This window comes from Musca vetustissima, unplaced genomic scaffold (genome assembly GCF_032173495.1).
Source record: "Musca vetustissima isolate MV318-11 ecotype Yass unplaced genomic scaffold, APGP_CSIRO_Mvet_v1 utg740, whole genome shotgun sequence".
Lineage (NCBI taxonomy): Eukaryota > Metazoa > Arthropoda > Insecta > Diptera > Muscidae > Musca > Musca vetustissima.
In genome coordinates, this window is record NW_026878554.1 from 146,506 (window position 1) to 169,378 (window position 22,873).

A 22,873-nucleotide genomic window follows, 5' to 3' on the forward strand; every position below is an offset into this window, starting at 1 on the left:
TTTTATAATATCATAATATTAGACAGCTGTTTACATTTTGTGTAGAAATGCCTGAAAAAATATGTTTATAAAAATAGGTAGTCGAGAAAAAATATTTTTAAAAAATCCACGCCTATAGCTAGTCGTGAAAAACTATTTTAAAAAAATCCACGTCTATAGCTAGTCGTGAAAAAATATTTTTAAAAAATCCACGCTTATAGCTAGTCGTGAAAAAATATTTTTAAAAAATCCACGCCTATAGCTAGTCGTGAAAAAATATTTTAAAAAAATCCACGCCTATAGCTAGTCGTGAAAAAATATTTTTAAAAAATCCACGCCTATAGCTAGTCGTGAAAAAATATTTTTAAAAAATCCACGTCTATAGCTAGTCGTGAAAAAATATTTTTAAATAAATCCACGCCTATTGCTATTCTAATGGTTTTTTAAATACTTTTAAAAAATCCACGCCTATAGCTAGTCTAATGGTTCTAAAAAAATTTAAAAATCCACTCCTATTGAAGGTCTTTAAAAACATATTTTGAAAATCTTAAAAAAATATATTTAAAGAAATCCAGGTACCACCTAATGTAGGGTATCTGATTCTCTGTATTTGTTTTTCATAATTTACTTAATTTAATAATTCCTTTTATTTTATATATATTATTAATTACTTTATCTTCCCTCTCTCTCTCTTTTCAGATATTAAAATGCATCACTAGCCTTAGCTAAGACTTAAACCCCAAACTTCGGACGTTTCTTTTCGGACTTAGACGGACTTGCCACGACAGACTCTTTCCTCCGTTAACTTGAAACAAAAAACGTACCAAATTTGTTGGAAAATTATAGAACATCAATTCAATTCTATGTATTTTCCAAGCATTTTCAACACTCATTCCTAACTCCCACCCTCCCGGCCGACTGACTGACCACAGAAAATCCCCAATATCTACACTTTAGCAAATTGCCGCGAGGAGAAAAACTCGAACAAAACCAACTAGACCATGGCCGACAAATTACGCTCTTCAACGAATATGTCCTCTTCGATGGGTGCAGCCGGTGGTTTGTCCACCTTAATTGGTAACCCCACATTAATCTCCAGCACTTTGAGCACAAATCATCAACTGACACCCACAGTCGATTTAATGACAGCCTCTGTACGTGAATCATCATCGCCGACAGCATTAAATTCGAGCAACAGCAACAACAACAGTGACATGGAATCCTCCAGTGAATTTGTTGTTTCGGCTCCAGGCACAATAACGGCTCAATTGAATTTCCAATTGCTGCCAACAACGTCCGTGGACATTGGCAACAACAGCAGCAGTGGTGTTGGTGGTGGTGCAACGGCCATCTTTGATTATAATTCTATTATGAACTCATCTCAAATATCTGCCATTTCACATGATTCTCTACACCAACCACAACAGCAACAGTCGTCATCATCAGCATCTGCAAATACAGCTGGGAATACAACAAGTGGCAATAACAGTATGGCATTGGTCAAGGCTGGAGCTGGAAAACCAGTGGTGGCACAAAGTGTTGCTGGGGTAAGTGTTGTTTTTGTTTCTTTCGTATTTAAATATATAAATAAAAACATTTTATTATATAAAACATGAGGAAATAAAATTATATTTGCTATAATTATTATAGGAAGTTACTGATATACATAGTTTTATTGCAAACAATTTCATAGTAAATTAATATTTGATTTTTTCCTATAGAAAAATTACTCAATTAAATATATAGACATCAATTTACTGAGACTACTTTTTCATTAGACAAAATCGGAAAAAAAGGAAAAATATTAAAAAAAATATTTTTTTTAAATCCACGCCTGTGGAAAATATTTTTTTAACAATGCCTTTGGATGTTCTTAAAAAAAATTAAAACTACGCCTGTGGATGATCTTTTAAAAAATAAATTTTTAATTTTTTTTTTTTAAATTTACGCCTGATCTTTTAAAAAATATTTATTTTTTTTAATTTACACATGTGGATGATCTTTTAAAAAATATTTTTTTGGTGGATAAAATAATATTTTTTATAAATCCACTCCTGTGAAAGGTCGTTAATTTTTTTGAACCTCAACTTTCGAAGGACTTCAAAAAATATTTTTTAAAAATCTACGCCTGTGGATGATCTTTAAAAAAATATTTTTATAGTTTATAAAAATCTTCGCCTGTAGATGATTTTTAAAGAATATTTTTTTTTTAAAATCTTCGCCTGTGGATGATTTTTAAAGAATATTTTTTTTAATCTACTTTTGTGGATGATTTTTAAAAAATATTTTTTGAAAAACGATATTTTTACAAAGCCATGGTCTTTAAAAAATTATTTTTATTTTAAAAATCCACATCTGTGAATGGCCTTTAAAAAATTTTTTTTTTTAAATCAAAGATCGTCCACATATCTTTCAAAAATATTTTTTACAAATCCACGCCTGAGAATTTATTTTTGAAAATACACGTCTGTGGATGGCCTTTAAAAATATTTTTTTAAAAATCTACGCATTTGGATGATCTTTAAAAATTAATTTTTTTAAAAAAATCCATGCATGTGGAAGGTCTTAAAAAATATATTTTTTTATACCCTTCACCACACTGTGGTGCAGGGTATTATTTAAACCTACGCCAGTGGATGATCTTTGAAAATATTGTTTTAAAAATCCATACATGTGGAAGGTCTGAAAAAATAATTTTTAAAATACCACACCTCTGGAAGGTCTTAAAAAAATATTATTTTATACCTGTGGACGACCTTTAAAAATATATTTTTAAACAATGACATAATACCCTATACCACAGAGTGGTGAAGGGTATAAAAATTCACACCTGTGGATGGTTTTTAAAAAATATTTTTAAAAAATCCACGCCTTTAAAATTATTTTCCATGGAAAATGAAGAAAAAGCCATCCCACCCCTAAAAATATGCTTCATTTCGATATTAATAAAAAAAACTTTTCCCTGCAACCACAATTCTACTACGGAAATGAAAATGATACAAATGCAAGACAAGTTTTTTTTTTTTGTTTATTTCTATTTATTTGTTCGTTGTCTAGCAATCAGCTACTGTAATGGAAGATGAAAGAAGAAGATAGGTAGAAGAATGAACCAAAAAAACAACAACAAAAAGTGAAAAGGACTGCTGTTATTCATGGAATCAAGGCTTTGAGACACAGTGTCATGCCTTGACTTGGCACTAAAACAAAAGGATGAGGGGGGTTGAAGTTTCATTTATTTCATTGTTAATGGTGTTGTTGGTCTGTTCCAGATAAGAGGCCTATAAAACAACCAAGAAGTCTAATAATAATTGGATGACTATTCTCGTTGTCTTAATTTTGATTGCAAGAAGAGGATGGTAGTGGAGTGGAGCGGAGTGGGGGGACAAAAAGTAAAAGTTGTATTTTTTTGTAAAGCACAAAGAAAACATTGATGGGGGTTGAGGTTAGGCATAGAGTCATCAACGATTTTTCGAGGTACTGCTGCAATAACACTTAATAGCGAAAGAGAGAGGAGGAGGTGGAGGAGAAAATGCCATACGGCATTCAATTTGTTATTACCAGGGTCACGTACTTTCAAAGACAGTCAAAAACGAACGAACGAATAACATCAAAAAAAGGAAACTTTTACTTGTTTCTGTTTCTTCTTCTTGGTATTTGAATGCAGACTTTTGTATTTATTTGTATTTTTTGCCTAAAGAGCCAACGAGCGAGCCAGGGTATACTACTATCACGTCGTACAATTTTATTTCTGGCTAACATTTATTTGCCTTCTTCGAATCGAGTCGGTTTGTGTGTATCATCGCTGTTGAATTTATTTTGTCTCTAATCCGTCTAATGATCACGTAAATCGTAATACTCGACGGCGACGTCCACATCCACGTTCACTTCGTGGTATGTGGAGTTAAGTTTGGTGGGGAGTGTGGGCTACTTTGAACTATTAGATTTTTATTTTTGTAGCAATCAAATAGTTTAGTTTTTTCTTCGGCAGATATGGGGAGGGGGAAGAAATCGTGCGTTTATATTATCAACACTTTTTGGCTAATTAATCTAAAAGTCGTTTTCTTTTTTCTTTCCATTTTATTTTTTTGGCTATAAATATTTCAATTGAAAGTCATTGAAGAACTGGGAGGAATTTTATTTTCGAAGGGTTTTTAGTTTTGTTTTGAATGGAAGTGAATAATTTCGTACATGTAATATTGTGCAATGATCGAGTAATATTTCTTGTATGCGTGTTTATAAATTTATAATGCAAAATAATTTATATAGAAAAAATCCAAACTTGTTTGCGGAGTCCAAAATTGCTAGAGTCTACTTTGTTCTGCTAGTTTTATACACATAATACAATTTTTTTTTTGATAAAAAGTCATCAATGAATTTATGAAAAAATATTAAAAGTGAAATTTACAAAGTAGACTCTGTCAATTTAGGATTCCGCGAACAATGATTTGAATTTGAACAAACATATTAAAGAATCCGAATAAAAAACACTACGTCCATGGGCTATATAACACAAAACGAAGGAATACAAGTTCGGTAATCGAACATAGTCCTATCGTCGCCCTGGTGATGGTGAGCAACAATTTTCTAGAATGTATATAGAATTGTGATTTGGAATTTCTGCATTTTATGAATTTAATTCATAAATTTTTAATTACTGGTTTCTTGTCGGATAGAGAGAGATAGAGAATGAAAAACAACTTGGTGGTGGTCTGTTTCCTATAGTATTCGGGAAATACATATGCGAATTTTATAACACAAATGCAGAGGTAGTTAACAGTGACTGAAATAAAGAAACAATATAATGCAAAACTAGCCACAATCAAAGTGAGTGGAGAGAACACGGTTGTACACAAGAGAAACAGTAGAGAGAGGACAGAGGACGATACCAAAACCAAACACAGCCGATCAATGAATGGTGGTAGCTATTTTGTTGTTCTTAGGAGAAATATATTTGTTTTTGTCCAAAGATAGAGAGAGAGAGAGGAAAAAATGAACGCAAATAGTGGTAAAGTAGAGCGAAGTATGAAAATACTTTTGATATTAATGAAAAGTTTACATGATTTGGAAAAAAGTAGTAGCTTTTTCATGATTATTTGCTATTATATACCTTATAATCGTCCTTATTTGTTGTAGTTTGTTATTTAATGTTTTCATTGGGTGGAAAATCTTCCTACCAAAAATTATCACATCTGTCCTTGTTTTGGCATAGTCGCAATATAAGTATACATATATATATATTTGATATGGTGAAGATTTCGGTATTTCAAGGTCCCAATTTTTACTATATGGTATAGCACCCATATACAAATTTCCGATCGATTTTAGATATTTTGAGTGTCCACCTAATGATGTAGGGTATAACAAGCTCGACTTGGATTATACTTGTGTTTGTTTTTTCCTTATTTGAAATCTAATAAAGGACTTAAAGAGGATATGAGGGACCGACCTTCACTTCTCTTTGTTAAATTACATATCAACTTGTTTTAGCTTCTTATGTCGTTACGATGAGTGCTTTCTCTCACTCTCTTTAATTTTTTTATTTATTTTGCAACTTTTATGCCTAACGTTGTTGTTGTTGTTTTTGCTACTGGGGTTGTTGCTGTTGTTGTATTTGTTGATGTTTACATTAAATGCGAGTATGTCTAAATGACTGTCTGCAAGTTGTAATTTACATCACACTTCCTGTTTTGTTTTATTTAACATTTTGTTGTTGGTGTTGTTGTTGTTGCTGTTGTTTTAGAAAATGTTCAACCAAGCATAAAGAGAGAATACAGACTGATATACTTACAAGCATACACACACACATACTACCACCAGCAACCACTTATATAGCAAAAGGAGTCAGTGTCAACTGTTTTTTTGGCTAAAACAGCCACATAGGGTTGCCGTAAAGGTCGTCGGCAATATGCCTGAATGCTAGGCGGATTTTTTTTCATTTCAAATAATTTCAAAAAACCAGCAGAAGTATGTGTTTCATTTGTAGCATTGGAGGGGGAAGGACTGTTTTACATATTCAAAGTGGTTGAAGTTTGTTATTGTTTGTACAGTCCTTTAGACTAGACTACGTACGACAGCCAGGAGAGAGTGTGTCGAACACAGCCCAAGTATTGCCTGAGTACTCATTTCGCTTTTCAAACTTTTTCCACCATATCCCAGATAGATAAAAGGAAAGCTGTAGAATTCTAAATTTCAAAACATTTCACTTTTTGTTGTTGTCGTCATCATTATCTATCTATGTTTTTGTAATAATGACTTTAAAAGGAAATTTTTTTCTTCAATATTTTTTTATTTTAAATTTCATGCATTTTAAGGGAGGTTATTTTTTCGGGGGAAGGGAAAGGAATATTTTTTTTTGTTTTTGCATGCAAATTAAGTTGTTAAGCTTTTTTTTGGGGTTCTCTCTTTTTGAGGGTGTCTTTTCGTTGTTGTTCTTTTAATAGGTTTTTGAAAAAAAGACCAAAAAATATTTTTTCTTCCTCCGTTTCGTTCCATTGTTTATAGAATTGCCGACACTAGAATGTAATTTATGTTGACAGTTTTAGACGCCACGCTATGCGTACGTGTGGAATTTTTCACGCTTTGTAACAACATTTCAAATCTATTGGCAGGTCATAAAAATATTATTGACATTCGAATGAAATTATGGTAAAAGGAAGTGGAACTCCAATTAGAAAGAGAAGTGGTGGCGTTTATGTTTTAAATATAAAAATGTGGGAGGATTGAAACCCATTTTTAGGGACTGACACTTAGGAGAAAGGCTTGATATTTCGAGGCATATATTTGTAATTTATTTTTCGAAAACATGTGGAATTTTAAGGCCCAATTTTTTCTTTTTTTTTTGATTGGCAATAACGAGGAATGATTAAAATTTGTTTTACACCTCGAAACTCATTTTAAATTTTTTCTATAATATTTTTAAATTTAATTCTAGGTAACCTCTTGAGTGTTTCCATCCATGACGCCAAAAACACCATCACCAATACCATTAATATATGAGGTTAATTTTTTAAAAGCTTCGCTTTATCACACTTTGCCTTAATTCAATAGAAAATCTCTGGAGATGCCAGGCGATGATGACAAACATGGAATTTTGTTCTTCTGGTCGGTCTCCATAAGGAAGTCATGTCAATTTGTTATTGCTGTAGTTTTTCCTTTGCTTCAGCTTCCTAAATGTAATGTAATTTTCTTGCCAGACAAATTGACAAATGAAAAGTCGATAAACGTGGAAAATAGATTTGCTTGACAATTTTCACAAAGGAAAAAAAATAGGACGAAGATAAGGAATAGGAGACAAAGAGCAATACTAGACATTTTTTCATATGTTTTTTTTTCTTCTTTGGTCTTACTTTCCTGGAATTCGAATCGAATGATATTTATAAATATCAAAAAGTCCTTTTATGTTCCACCACTCTGTTTCCCCTGACAGATAATTGAAGAAAGTATTTTCTATTTCTTTTTCTTAATGGATATAAAGGATGTGGGGAAATTACTCAGTAATGGAAAGGAAATGGAAAAGTAATAAATTAAGGAAAATAAATATCTTAAGAGAATTGGAAAAAAATCTGGACATTTTTTTTAAGGTGGTGGATTTTTAAATACATTTTTCAATGTAAAAATAATACTGTTTTTAAAAATAATATTCGTGGTTTGACAATAGGCGTGGATTTTTTTAATAATTTTATCAAGCTATAAAAAAAGGTGTGGATTTTTTTAATAATTTTATCAAGCTATAAAAATAGGCGTGTATTTTTAAAATAATTTTTTTAGAGTTATGAAACTTGGCGTGGATTTTTGAAATCATTTTTTCAAGGTACAAAAAGTCGTGGATTTTTGAAATAATTTTTTTGAAGCTATAAAAAGTCGTGGATTAAAAAAAAAACAAATTTCAAGCTATAAAAACAATTTTTCAAGCTATAAAAAATTGTGAATTTTTAAAATAATTTTTCCAAGCTATTTTCAAGCTATAAAAGAAGGCGTATATTTTTAAAATAATTTTTCCAGCTATAAAAGTAGGCGTGGATTTTTACAATAATTTTTTTAAACTAGGCGTAGATTTTCAAAATATTTTTTCAAACTAGGTGTAGATTTTCAAAATATTTTTTCAAGGCCCATAATTAAACGTGGATTTGTAAAATACAAAATAATAGGCGTGAATTTTTATAATAATTTTTTCTACAACCATAAATATGCCTAGATTTTTTAAATAATTTTTCTATATCCATAAATAGGCGGGGATTTTTCAAATAATTTTTTCAGGCTATAAAAATAGGCGTGGATTTTTTAAAATAATTTTTCAAGTCTTAAAAATAGGCGTGGATTTTTTAAATTAATTTTTTCCAGTCTTACAAATAGGCGTGGATTTTTAAATTAATTATTTTAAGTCTTAAAAATAGCCGTGGATTTTTTTAAATTAATTTTTTCCAGTCTTACAAATAGGCGTGGATTTTTTAAATTAATTTTTTCCAGTCTTACAAATAGGCGTGGATTTTTTAAATATATATATATTTTTTTTTTGAATTTTCTTTTAATTCACATGCACATGAATGCAACTACCCTACCCGACCTGTTCTTTAGCCGTCAAAGCCTGTTTGCTACTTAGCTGGAGAATAATCTGCATCATGCATAGATTCATTTTTCATCCCGGAATTGACATGTCGCTTGACATGTTCGCTACACTGGCTACTCCACCGTCCATTAGCATTCCGGCTAAGGGTCTTAATAGTCGAAATCAAGTTTTTGATATGAGGGATAATAATTTGTCAAGATTTTCTGAATGAATGAAATATTTTGTGTAATAATCCCAGACTAGAGAAGATTCATGCAACGAGAAGGAGGAGATGGAAAAGCAAACCCTGAAACAAGTGGATGATGACAATAAATGACTAGTGAACTGATAAGGCCCGATTTTATTTTGTGGGATTAATTAGAATTAAGTGCTGGACTCCGGACACACATCTTTAGTAATTGTCTAAAAGTCATTTGTCTACACTTGCCAGGCAGTCAGAGAGACAAACAGACATTCAGTCAGTTAGTCACATATATGTTGGCTGTGTTAATTTGCCACTGTCTATGTGAAATGTGTGTACCCTTTTGATGTAATCACACTTCAATCCAACCAACAAACAACCCCTCTTGACTCCTTCCTTCAGCATCTGACTTGATTACAAATTACATTTTCACACCCTTAGCTATCTATGGATTGTTACATTTTGCCTCGCCCTCTATCATTCCAGTCTTGTTCATATCTCATTAATTGCTTTACACAGCAGCAGCAGAAAAACTTAAGAGAAGATATTTTGTGGACATCAATGGAATTGCTGTTAACCGATTGTCTCTCCTCCGATTTCCTCAAACGATCTGAATATTTGTCTCAAGTATGTTTATGTGCAAGTGAGCGCGTGAGTGTTTACACACTTGTAACAAAAAAACAAGTCACATTTCAAACACCCCCACCCAATGCTGGAGGATGACTCCGATGTGGGGTTGTAATTCAAAATGCGACATGAAGTTAGTCATAAAGTTATGCACAAAATACGTGAGGGCGTTTTTGGATTCCTCCTCCCCCTTTGGTCTCTTCTTTTATTCCATATTACTGTCGATTCAATGCATTCGATTGCCACTTTTTTGTTGTTGTTAGCTTCTTTCTATAATATTGCTGCTGCAAATATTTCATACGCTCTATTTCGTAAATTTTTGGCATTCGTTCTTTTGTTGCAAAACATTAAAACTTATCGAACTTTATCTTTATGGAAAGAAGAAGAAAAATGCCAAAAGCAAATGGGGGAAATGCACAGATAGAATAGAAATGCAATTTATAATTAATAGTCTGTTCTTGCTGTTGAACATAAATATTCGAATTTGAGGCCATAAAAATATGGAGGATTTTTTTTGTCATATCTATAGGAAATAAATTGGGATAGATTATGCGCCGTTGATAAGACAATGTGTTAATCCGGTTCATTTATTTGGCTATATATCAATATCCAGTAATCGTAGCCGGTCACATGCCAATGATAAAATTCTCGCTTATAGGCAGGCATATTTATAGCCAATTGAAGAAACAATTATTTTAAAAATACACGCCAATTTTTATACCTCGAAAAAAATTATTAAAAAATCCATGCCTATTTCTAGACCCTATTCTTATACCTTGAAAAAGTTCCACGCCTATTTTTATACCTTGAAAAATTTCCACGGCTATTCTTATACCTTGAAAAAACGATTTTAAAGTTCCACGCCTATTCTTATACCTTTAAAAAAATGATTTTAAAGTTCCACGCCTATTCTTATACCTTGAAAAATGATTTTAAAGTTCCACGCATGTTCTTATACCTAGAAAAAATGATTTTAAAGTTCCACGCCTATTCTTATATCTTGAAAACATATTTTTTATATACCTTGAACAAATTATTTTAAAAATCCACGCCTATTTAAAAGCTTTTAAGGAAGTTATTTAAAAAATCCAAGCTAATTTAAAACCTCGAAAAATTATTTTAAAAATACAAGTCTATTTGTACCTTGAAAAAAATATTTAAAAAATCAACGCCAATTTGTGACTCAAAGAAATTATTGAAAAAATCTACGCTTATTTATAAGCTATGAAAAAATTATTCAAACAATCTACGTCTATTTATAGGCTATGAAAAAATTATTTATAGGCTATGAAAAAAATACTGTAAAAATCCAGAGCTTGTTTTATACCTTGACAATTTTTTTTTTTAAACCCACGCCTATTTCTAGACCTTGACAATTTTTTTTAAACCCACGCCTATTTCTAGACCTTGGCAATTTTTTTAAAACTCACGCCTCATTTTAGACCTTGACAATTTTTTTTAAACCCACGCCTATTTCTAGACCTTGGCAATTTTTTTAAAACACACGCCTATTTTTAGACCTTGACATTTTTTTAACCCAAGCCTATTTCTAGACCTTGGCAATTTTTTTAAAACTCACGCCTATTTGTAGACCTTGACAATTGTTTAAAACCCACGCCTATTTCTAGACCTTGAAAATATATTCTAAAAAACACGCCTATTTATAGGCTTTTAAAAAATATTTAAAAGCGCTTCAGAAGCCTTTTGGACGTGTGTTTTTTTTTTAATTCCTTAGAATGTTTTTTATCTTTAAAAATCAAAATAAAACCCCAACTTAACCTTATTTAGATTCTTAATGTATTTTTAGTACAATCACTTTGCTGAATTTATTTATTTTTTGCATTATGTACGAACGACGAAGACTCAGACGACGATATGTCTATTTATTGTACATTTGCACTATTCATTTCAAGAGGCAAAAGCAGCAACATGTAAAACCTTAGTAGAATAAGTGGTAATTGATTTATAAAATGATGATGACGACGATGAGGGCAAACATCGGGAAAGGGGGAGGTGTAAAGATGACTGGCCACTGTTGAGACATGAAAAACAACAAAAAAAAACCACACCAACAACCTAAAAAAAGAACAATTGTCTCTCGGGTTGGTGGTGAATAAACCCTAAACAGCACCACTGCCCATACATACAAACATATTCTATTCTAGACACATCCATCCATTCATCCATCTATCCATCCAGAAGGAAAATGGAGGAGGAGCAGTATCTGTAAATGGAGGCCACATTACATAGACCAACAACTTCTTGGCCAAATGCCAGAATTATTTAGTTTTTTATTTTGTTTGGTTGTCTTTTTCTGCTGCTGTTTTTGTCTTCATATGGTCGTGGTGATGGTGTGGTTCTGATGTTATTCCTTCCTAGAGGTACTTAAACTACACTTCATGTAGACCACGAACAACATGAAATGCATTTTTTTTGCTTTTTCGCAAAATGACAACACATTGCTGGGGGTGGTGTGAAGGTTGGGGAGGGAAATAGTATGACCAAACTTATGACATTACCACTGCTTCAAATTGAAGTGGGTGAATTATAGGAATAGGAAAAACATGAAGATTATAGTTATGTACAATATTTTGTTTACAAATATTATAATAACATTTCCTTAAAAATTCACGACATTTATCGCGCATTTTAATAGTCCTTGAAAAAAATTATTTTAAAAATCTGCGCATATTTATACACCTGGAAAAAAATATTTTAAAAATCTACGCATATTTATACACCTTGAAAAAATATATTTTAAAAATCTACGCCTATTTTTATACCTTGAAAAACATATTTTGAAAATCTACGCCTATTAATACAACTTGAAAAAAAAATATTTTAAAAATCTACGCCTATTTATACACCTTGAGAAAAATATTTTCAAAATCCACGCCTATTTTTATACCTCGAAAAAATATTTAAAAAAATCACGCCTATTTGTATACCTCAAAACAATATTTTAAAAATCCAGTTACATGCTATTTCTATTCCAAAAGATTTCTTCCTGAACAAATATTTTGTCTATAGGCTTCCCTGTTTTTAAATGCCCCTAACTAAAAAGACACATTGAATTGAAAACCACATAACCTCACATGTTCTTTACGATCGGACTATTACCATAATGTTTTATTCAACAATAAAAAACAATAACAGCAGCAAAAAAATTCAAGAAATTGTTTTGCATTTTACTTCTGTATTTGCAAATTATGTTAGAAAGCAAAAAGCCACTTCTCCCCCAAACATTCCCGATTTTTTCACTTCGTTACTTTACATAGATTATGCTTTGAAATAGAATCGTATAACTAGAAGCACAGAAGAAGAATAAGAAGTCATGCATAAAATTGAAAAGGCATATTTGCTTTTACATTTCTTCTTGTATAATCCCTATGCACCTTCGGTGTCACTCCTACCCTCTCTACCGCCTCCAGAACGAACAGAAGCATTTATATAGTGTCAAAGGTAGCCAAGCATAAATAGAACCTTTGTAAGTACCACCCGACACCCACCCATCACTTCCAATAATAATGGCGAGAATAGGGAAGGAACTTCATCATCGTCATCGTAATCATTGCCTCACATGGACATATACGGAAGTTTTTTTCGTTTCGTTCACAAATGCCTAGAATGCACTTCAGAAACTTTGCACAGCAGAGGGTGAAAAACAACAACAACGAAAAACGAAAGAAAAATAATAAATCACGAAACTGAATAATAACAGCAACAAGAGCATAACCCTAGGAAAAATGTGCAACAGCCCAGACAACAACGAAGTAGACTCAAGAGGTTTTTTTGCTCGGCTTTTGGGACAGACATAGCCATATTAAAAGAAGGTTTCGCTTAAATAAAAATTCCCTCCTTTTACGGTACCTATTTTTGTGTTGTTGCTGGATTTCTTCAAGCTGATATTTGTTTGCCACCTTCCGCCTTTCGGCGAATTGAATTGTTACGTTTCGGTGTTTGGTTTTTCGTCTGCAACACACGAGGCCCCACCAACCACTCATCATAGGTGTTTTCTATTTTGGATTTTTTTTCTGTTTTATAGCTTGAAAACATTTTCATTTCATTGCACGCGCCAACATTCTTTTAACCCTTCGATCATTCGGAAAGGTCGGCAAGGTAAAAATAGGCGTGCATTTTTAAAATAACTTTTTTCAGGGTATAAAAATAGACGTAGATTTTTAAAATAACTTTTTCAGGGTATAAACATGGGCGTAGATTTTTAAAATAACTTTTTCAGGGTATAAAAATGGGCGTTGATTTTTAAAATAATTTTTTCAAGGTATAAAATTAGGCGTGCATTTTTAAACATTTTTTCAAGATATAAAAATAAGCGTGAATGTTTAAACATTTTTTAAAGGTATACAAATAGGCGTGGATTTTTAAAATAATTTTTTAAATGCAAAAACGGCGTGGATTTTTAAAATAATTTTTTAAATGCAAAAAAGGCGTGGATTTTTAAAATAATGTTTTCAATCCAAAAAAATGCGTGATTTTTTAATAATTTTCAAGATATAAAAATAGGCGTGGATTTTTAAAATATTTTTTTCAAGGTATACAAATAGGCGTAAATTTTTTAAAAAAAATTTTTCAAGGTATACAAATATGTTGTTTTTGCAAAATAGTCAGCCTGAATCCCAGTTTGTTGTTCTTATAAAAAACAACTATTTATTAGTGGGGGATGTATGGCAAATGTATGCGTAATTTTTTTAAACAATTTTTTCAAGGTATACAAATATGCGTAAATTTTTTAAACAATTTTTTTCAAGGTATACAAATATGCGTAAATTTTTTAAACAAATTTTTCAAGGTATAAAACAGGATTGGATGGATTTTTAAAATAATTTTTCCGCGGATTATCAGACTTTTAAAATAATTTTTTCAATGTATAAAGTAGGCGTGAACTTTTGGGGATTATCAGTAGGCGTAGACTTTTAAAATAATTTTTCGGGGGCTATCAGTAAGCGTAGATTCTTAAAATATTTTTTTCGGGGACTATTAGTAGGCCTAGATTTTTAAAATATTTTTTTTCGGGGACTATCAGTAGGCGAATATTTAAACAAATTTCGGAGACTATCAGTAGTCGTTAAAATAATTTTTCGTGGTAGATTTTTAAAATATTTTTTTCGGTAGGCGAAGATTTTTATAATAATTCATTTGCATTTTAAATGTTGTTCAGTTTCACAAGATTCGGTGCCAAAGATCCCCATTTCGTTTCCTTGAACTAGTTTTTTTGTTTTCTTTTGCGGTTTCCTCCAAAAATTGCTTTCGGTTAAGGGTTAACGAAATATATACGGAATACAATTTAAAAATAATATTTAGATTTATTTAAATTTTTTATTCTAGCCGACAACAACCACCACAAAAACACGCCCAAAGCAATGATAAAAGATTCTTTTAGTAGCTTTTTTCGCATTTCACAAAGCAAAATAACAACAACAGCAAAAATAAACCTCAAATGATTCACTTTACATCGCGTAAAAGGGACTCTTTGTTGTTTTTGTTGTGGTTCTTGGTAAAAACCATAATATGACTTGAGTTTTATTTCAATTTTTTATTATCACTTTTGTGGTAACAGAGAGACGAATCAAACCAACTAGCCAGCCAACCGAACATTTATCGATGATATTCATCTCAAAAGACAAGATACAATACAATACAATAAAATAACAACCATATTATTCAGTCATGGATTTCAGTTCGAAACATAAATTAATAAATAAATATTTATAACGGATCAAGTGAAAAAATAAAATAATACCATCAATATTCTGCTAATTAAATAATTCAATAAAAGTGCTAATTTTTTTGAAGAAACGAATGAAATAGATAACCCTGCAAAATGGCGATTCGAAAAGAAGAATTTGTTATAACAGAAACATACATCAAATCACCGAAAAAATTAAATAAAAATAATTTATTTTTAATGTTACCAAATTCAAGTGGATTTCAGGTATAAGGAAACCAAAATTAAGATAAAATTTAAATTAAATAAAAATTAATAGATTGGTTGAAATTTGGTAAATTTTATTAGATATATTTGAAAATTTTTTTCTGAAATTATAATCTTCTTCGATTTCAATTTTTTTATAATATAATATCAAACTTTTTTGAGTGAGCCACTTCCAAGGCATGTCTATAAACTTATATTTTTGGAAAATGTTTGTAATGGCATGTTTTTAGGGCGTAGATATTTAAAAAATATTTTTTCAAGCCCTATGCATAGACGTAGTTATTTAAAACCAGTGAGCGGAGCAGTATAGTCTGACGGGGCCGACCATACGATACCCTACACAACTTCCATGAAAATCTAACTTTCTGTGGTTCTATATTCTGAGATTGGGTAATATTTCGCGATATTTGCAGACATTGACTGGCTAGAGGTCAGCAAATGTTACTAATAATCAGTACAGCCCCTCTAATTACTTGTGCAGATTTTCTTCACTATGGTTTGTTGTCGGCTATCGACTCGAAAAGTACAAATAATTAAGTTTTCGGTCCATTTCACCCGTAGGCGTTGTCCTAGACCATAACTGGAACCTCATGGAACATTTCAAAGCGATCAGCGCTATATTTCCGCCCTCCAGTGGGGTAATAGGTTACTAAATAATATATAAATATGTAAGCACCTGTAAATATTTAAGTGTAACTCCCACATCCAAGTACATACGACAATATAATTGGTATCAATTTAATGGCCAACCACTCATCTTGGATATACTGTCAACTTCTCGGTTCTATGTCCTTCAGGAGTAAATATATACGCTATAGAATACAGATTTTGTCATTTTTCACACAAAAGTCAGGGTCCATTTAACCCGCTAAATATTGACCGATCTTAATCAAAACAGGCATGCTTATTCATTGGCCCGATCCCCTTCTCCATGCCATGCCGGTGTTTGGGCCATAATTGCGGCCTCTGGAGCGACCAGAAAAACCGACAAAAATAAAGTTTTTGGTCCATTTCATCCCCTAAATATTAACCGATCTTTTCCAAAAAGAATTGGGGTCTTCATTGGTCAGAACCCATCCTACATGCGTGAATTTCGTGAAGATTGGTCCATAACTGTGGCCTGTATCGTGTTTACAAATTATAATGGACAGACGGACGGACGGACTCACATGTCTAGATCGACTCAGCTAGTCGAGATATGACGATCGGTATACTTAGAGGTGGGTCTAGGACCAATATATCGCGGCGTTACAAACTTTTGGGGCTGCACAAAGCTATAATACCCTGACAACATAGTTGTGAAGGGTATAAAAATATTTTCAAGGTCTATCCTTAACTGTAGATTTTTTTTAAAATTTGTTCAAGGTCTATCCATAGGCGTAGATTGGTCAAAATATTTTTTTAGAGACTGTCCTTAGGCGTAGAAATTTAAAAAATAGTTTTAAAGACTGTCCTTTTAAAAAATATTTTTCGAGGTATATCCTTAGGCGTAGATTTTTTTTAAAATATTTTTTAAAGACTAGCTTTAGACATAGTTTTTTTAACATATATAAAATTTTTTTAGGCGTAGTTTTTTTAAAATATTTTTTCAACTCTTGAAATGCGTGGATTTTTTAAATATTTCATTAAAGAACAATTAGAAGGCTTAGCTTTGTTAGAATAATTATTTCAAGGACAATAAAAAGGCGTAGATTTTCAGAATAATTTTTTAAGAACTATGAAAACGCGTAGATTTTTAAAATAATATTTTTATAAACCATTCAAAAGGCGTGTGGTGCATAATTTTAGAGTTCTAAACTTCCAAAGAAATATTCAATTGGATAAAATCTCAGAAATATTTTAATATTGCCAACTGTTGTTTTTTAAACTCGTTTGTTTCGAATTTTACAAAATGAGGCCGTAAATAAAAATCCATAAGAAATGTTCAAAGGAGTATTTCTATCTATCCTAAAAAATCCAGACACAAAACTCTTTCGCCAAAACTAAATCCAATCTAAATTTTCTGTGAAATGACACACAAATATTTCAATGAGGTACATTTTACATAGTCTAAAACAATTTCATCTTATTTGAATGGGTTGTAGGAGTTTGGGATCTGAACAAAAAATAATAATTTCATCTTTGACATGATATTAGTTTTGAAAAGAATTTTACTAACACACATATTTGTTTGCAAACATGACAAAACATATTTTATATGAAACAAAATTCCATTCTACTCCTCCGCCTACTCCCTTTCTACGCTAAATCCACTAATTGGAGTGTGTGTGTGCGAGCGGAAAGACATGGAGACAAATCGTGGCAAAGGAAACTATGAAAGGATAACTTCAGCTATTACAGGCACGTAATTTGGTTTTTGCGGAATACACAGAAAACACAACATTTGGCGGCATATTTAGTTGTAGTTGTCTATATTTTTTTCAGATATTCCGAGCATGTATCCGCATACCCATTCCCCAGTTCTCTCCCTGACTTCCTCACCCACCCCCACAATATAACAGACATTATAATAAATACTTACATACTTTGGGTTATATTTTACTTTTACAAAATATACTGACTGACCCAGATTCTTTGCAAAAGAAAAAAAAAATAAAAAAAATGAGGGAGAAAAAAATTGCGTAGCCGCAATACATGTTGTGTCAAATGTTGAAGAGTCGTATCACAAGGAGAAAAGGAATTGCTAAGCTTGTTTTTCGTACACACAATGAAAAGTTGAGAACACCAACCAACCAACATTGACGACCGGCCATCATCATCAACTCATAATACACTATAGAATGATAGGACAAAACAACAACAATTACAATAACGTGGGGATGAAGAGTTGTATAGGCATAGGTCCAAAGAGGGAGTATCAGTGTTGGTATTTTTTTCACAATTGACAAAAAATCAGGAAGAAAAATAATGTCCAACAATAACAATAGGATTCGTTAAGGTTGTCCTATGTCACACCATTTCCAAGGGAACGAGAGAGAGAAAATTTTTCAAAAAATCACAGTTATTGATAAAAAAATAAAAAATAGCGCAACAAAAACAATAATAATATTTTTGTCAATATTGACCTATAATACACCATTTTATTCGGTTTTGTGGTGCATACTTTTAGGGTCTAAACACCTCATAGCCCATAGGTATGGTGCATACTTTTAGGGTGTGAAATTTTAAAGTCAGATGATGTCGGCATTATTTTGATATTTTTGCAAATGAAATAATGTAGGTATTGATATTTTTGCAAGTGGCTCTGTCCATAATTAATTAAATATTGTGCAAAAATGTTTTTTTAAAAAAAGTCCACTTGTTAACAAAATCTTTTGAAGAAATCTTGCCTCTGATATATAGCTCATATTTATACATATATAAATGTTTAAACCTTTCAGAGCTCGCATGTTCCTACATCTACGCTTATTTGAACTTTGAAAATAATATAAAAAATATATTTTTGAAAAATCTATGCTCCTTTTAACTTCAAAAAAAAATTTTTTTAAATCTACGCTCCTCTTAAACTTAAAAAAAATATATATAAAATCTACGCTCCTTTGAACTTCGATAAAAATGTTTTTAAAAAATCTCCTTTGTATTGAAATTATTGAATGTCCGCATTACGGACTTAAAAAACACAACATACATGCGTAAACTAATTGCGATGTGTTCGCCTAGTGTAACCTACACACCACCATGTAAATATTCTTTGTAGTAAGTTTTTTGTTGAGTGTGCAAGTTGTACATAATCACTCCCAATAAAGCCACCAGCCAGAGCGCAAGTGTCTTTCGTTTCATCCACTTTTATATTTTTAAAAAATCTACACTCTTTTGACCTCGGAGAAGATGTATTTCAAAAATCAAAGCTTCTTTGCACCTAGAAAAAATATTTAAAAAATTTTGCTTATTTGAACCTCAAAAAAATTTTATATATATATATATATTTAAATTCTACGCATCTCTAGTCATTGAAAATATATTTCTAAAACATCTACGCTCCACTAGTCATAGAGAAATTTTAAAAAAATCTAAGCTCCTCTAGTTACTTAATTTTTGTCATTGGAACAAAAATATTTTTAAAAAAATCTACGCTCCTCTAGTCATTTAAAAAATATTTTTGAATCTACACTCCTTTGAACATAAAAAAATTTTAAAATATATTTTTAAGAAAAAATATTTTTAAAAAATCTACCATCCCTCCAGCCATTGAAAAAAAATATTTTTAAAAAGTCTACGCTTCTTTAGCCATTGAAAAAAAATAGTTTAAAAAATCTATACTATTCTAGCCTGCTTGAAATGAATATTTTTAAAAAATTTAGCCTCCTCTAGCCATTAAAAAATATATATTTTTAAAAAATCTACGCTCCTCTAGTTATGAAAAAAAAATATATATATATATATAGATTTTTAAATTTTACGCTCTTCCAGTTATAAGAAAAAAATAATTTTTAAAAATCTACTCTCTTCTAGTCCTAAAAAATTAATGAAAATCTAGGGTCTTTATAAAATATTTTTAAAAAATCTATGCTATTCTGGTCTGAAAAAGTAGGGTACCATCCAACTGGTCCCACCCGACATTATTTTCGTATTATGTCTTATAATATCCCTGTGCGAAATGGTGTTGTAGTAACTACAGGAAAGGAAATAAAAAACACCGAACCACCAACCGACTATGTACACAAACTGGAGCAACAATTTGCAGTGAAGGGCGTAGAAAAAAATAACAAAACAAAAAATCGTTACCATTTACTACGGGGAGAGTAATCACTCCGATTTTGTGTAGCCTGTGTTATATAGAAAGGAAGCCTAGCTTCCAGCGTTAAAAAGGAAATAATGCCACAATTGGGGCGTTGTCTTGTTTGTGAGAGGAATCAACCAGCAAGTAGTAAATGCTGTTCGCCGATATACCGAAACTAAGTATGTTGGCTGATACTGTCACTAGCAAATGGCTGCGGATACTACAACCGCTGCTGCTGTCGTTGTCGCAGTCATCACTGTTGTAATATTAACACAAATATGTCGTTTAGTTTCCTTTACAATGTTTGTATTTTTTTTTTTCTTGACGTTTTCCCCATTTTTTGCATTACTTCCATTTTCCATGGTGCTGCTGGAGTAGTTAGTGTATATATGAAAAACGTTGTCATTTTTTTGCAGCAAAACATGAAATATATTTAATAACCACCATTTAATGGTGAGGGTGGTAATGTTTGCTTTGTAATAAAAGAAGAAAATTAAAAACATGCTCTACAAAAAAAATACAGGATGTCACCACAAAAAAACTAAGTAAATACCAGTAAGGAGTGGTATTCCTTTTTAGCAGTAGTGAGATTTTCCCAGGAGTTTCATTAAATTAAATTATGTGTATTTGTGGGTGTATTCCATGAAAATGTTGTTTGTCATTATTTTCGGTCACCGCACATACGCAATAATTATAAATCCCTAGGGGAAGGTCAAGTCCATTGTTGGAAAATTGTAATTAAATTTCAAATAAAAATGTCCATCCATCACCCACACAAAGGCATGACTTAAATAAAATTGCACATACATACATATTTTATTTGCCAATGCCCATTTCTCCTTTGAGGGGGGTTTTGTTCATCAATTTGTCAATTCGTCTTGGACATTTTGTAAAAGTACGTGTTTTGTTTTTACAATTTAAAAATTTTACTCATGTCTGAAGAATTTACAAATATTTATATTCATATAATACCTTTTTGTCGAATTGTAACCAGTAGTACATCTATAGAGACACTCGTTGAATGTACATATGTATATACTTGTAATGTAGATCTACTTGTATATTATACTGTGTCACATTATTTGATTGACGTCAATTAAGTAATCGGATCCAAAAAGATATGCACGTTCGTACGTATATGTACAAATGTATAAATATCGCAAAATCCTACAACAAACTCTTTATGTCATGAACGAGACAATTACAATGAATTGTTGGTCAAAACACAGAAAAATAGCATCAATGATGATTCACTTTTTTTTTAAATGAATATGAAATAATTTAGAGTTTAATTCGTTCGGACTGAATATTGTATACCCTCCACAAAATTTAGAAATTTCCTAAACTCTAAAAGGGGACTTATAGTACGTTTACATTTACCCGGATTTCGTTCGTATATATGTAAAATAAATCATCATTAAGTATGTTAATATACCGTTTTATATTGGCAATTTTGTCAAAAAGTTCTTGGGGCCAAAATATTTGTATAAAATCTTCACTTAGCTGGTTCTTGATAAGAATATTTTTATAAAATCTACGCTTATCTGGTTCTTGTAAAAATTTTTTTTATAAAATATATGCTTAGTTGGGTCTTTTTATATAAAATATACGCTTAGTTATACGCTTGAAAAATTTATTTATTATCCACGCCTAGCTGGTACTTGAAAATAATATTTGGAACGTTCCGATGGTGCTTAAAATATATTTATAATAAATCTAAACTATGCTAAACCCTAAAATGTTTATAAATAAGACCTAGGCTCTTCTGGGCTTTGAAAAAATATACATATCAGGGCTCTGGATCTTCAATATTAAAAAACTACGATCTGTTGATCCTTAAAATATTTTTAGAAACTATATTCTTTACTGGTCCTTGAAATAATACATTTATTAAAAATGCATCCTGCTGGACTATGAAAAAAATATAAAAGCTCTCTTTAAAAAAAAAAAAAAACATTTGTATAAAATCTACGCTTTCCTAATTCTTGAAATAAAATATAAAATCCACACTTAGCTGATTCTTAAAAAAATATATTTTTATAAAATTTACTCTTAGCTGGTTCTTGAAAAAAATATTTTTATAAAAACTACGTCCGGGTCTTATAAATAAGAAGGTTAGACTAAAATAAACATAACAATTGTTTTTAAAAGACCTACGGACTCAGCTGTAATAAATAAAAAGGTCGCTAAATTTCTTTTAAACTTTGCCTTTTACTGGTACTTGAAACAAAATGTTTATGAAAAATACGTTCTGCTGGTCTATGAAAAAAATATGAATCTATGCCCTGTTGGTTCTTCAATCTTGAAAAAATATTCTTTGAAAAACCATGCCTCTATTGGTACTTGAAAGAATATTAAAAAAACATGCCTTTGTTGATCCTTGAAAAAACATTCTTTAGAAAAATCTATGGCAATGTTGGTCCTTGAAAAAGTATTCTCTAAAAAAATCCAAGCCTTCTTTACACCTTAAAAAAAAATATTCTTTAAAAAACCATGCCTCTGTTGATCCTTGAAAAAATATTCTTTAGAAAAATCTATGCCACTGTTGGTCCTTGAAAAAGTATTCTAAAAAAATCCACGCCTCTGTAGGTCCCTGAAAAAAAATATTCTTTAAAAAATCCAGTCCTTATATGGTCCCCAAAAATATACTTAATTAATCAACACCACTTGAGGTAGGGAGATTTTCTATCCAATCCAAATATATACTAAATTGATACTCAAAATAATAAATTAAAGCTGCTTTTGTTGAAAAACGTCCCAAAATATCGGCATTTTAGTGGGGGCTACACTAAAATGTTGACCAATGTTAAAAAATTTGTGCTAATTACAGTCAATGTTACCAAATTA

At 31.1% G+C, this 22,873-nt stretch overlaps 1 protein-coding gene across 1 annotated transcript in view; it reads left to right on the forward strand.

Moving 5' to 3' along the window:
- Positions 1 to 1,445: 1,445 nt before the first annotated feature.
- Positions 1,446 to 22,873, forward strand: part of LOC133323294 (GTPase-activating protein CdGAPr) — a 32,996-nt gene continuing 11,568 nt past the window's right edge. Inside the window, exon 1 of the mRNA XM_061532234.1 lies at positions 1,446 to 1,526. Within this exon, the coding sequence (XP_061388218.1) occupies positions 1,470 to 1,526 (57 nt within the window). The 5' untranslated portion in view covers positions 1,446 to 1,469. The remainder of the gene's footprint in view (positions 1,527 to 22,873) is intronic.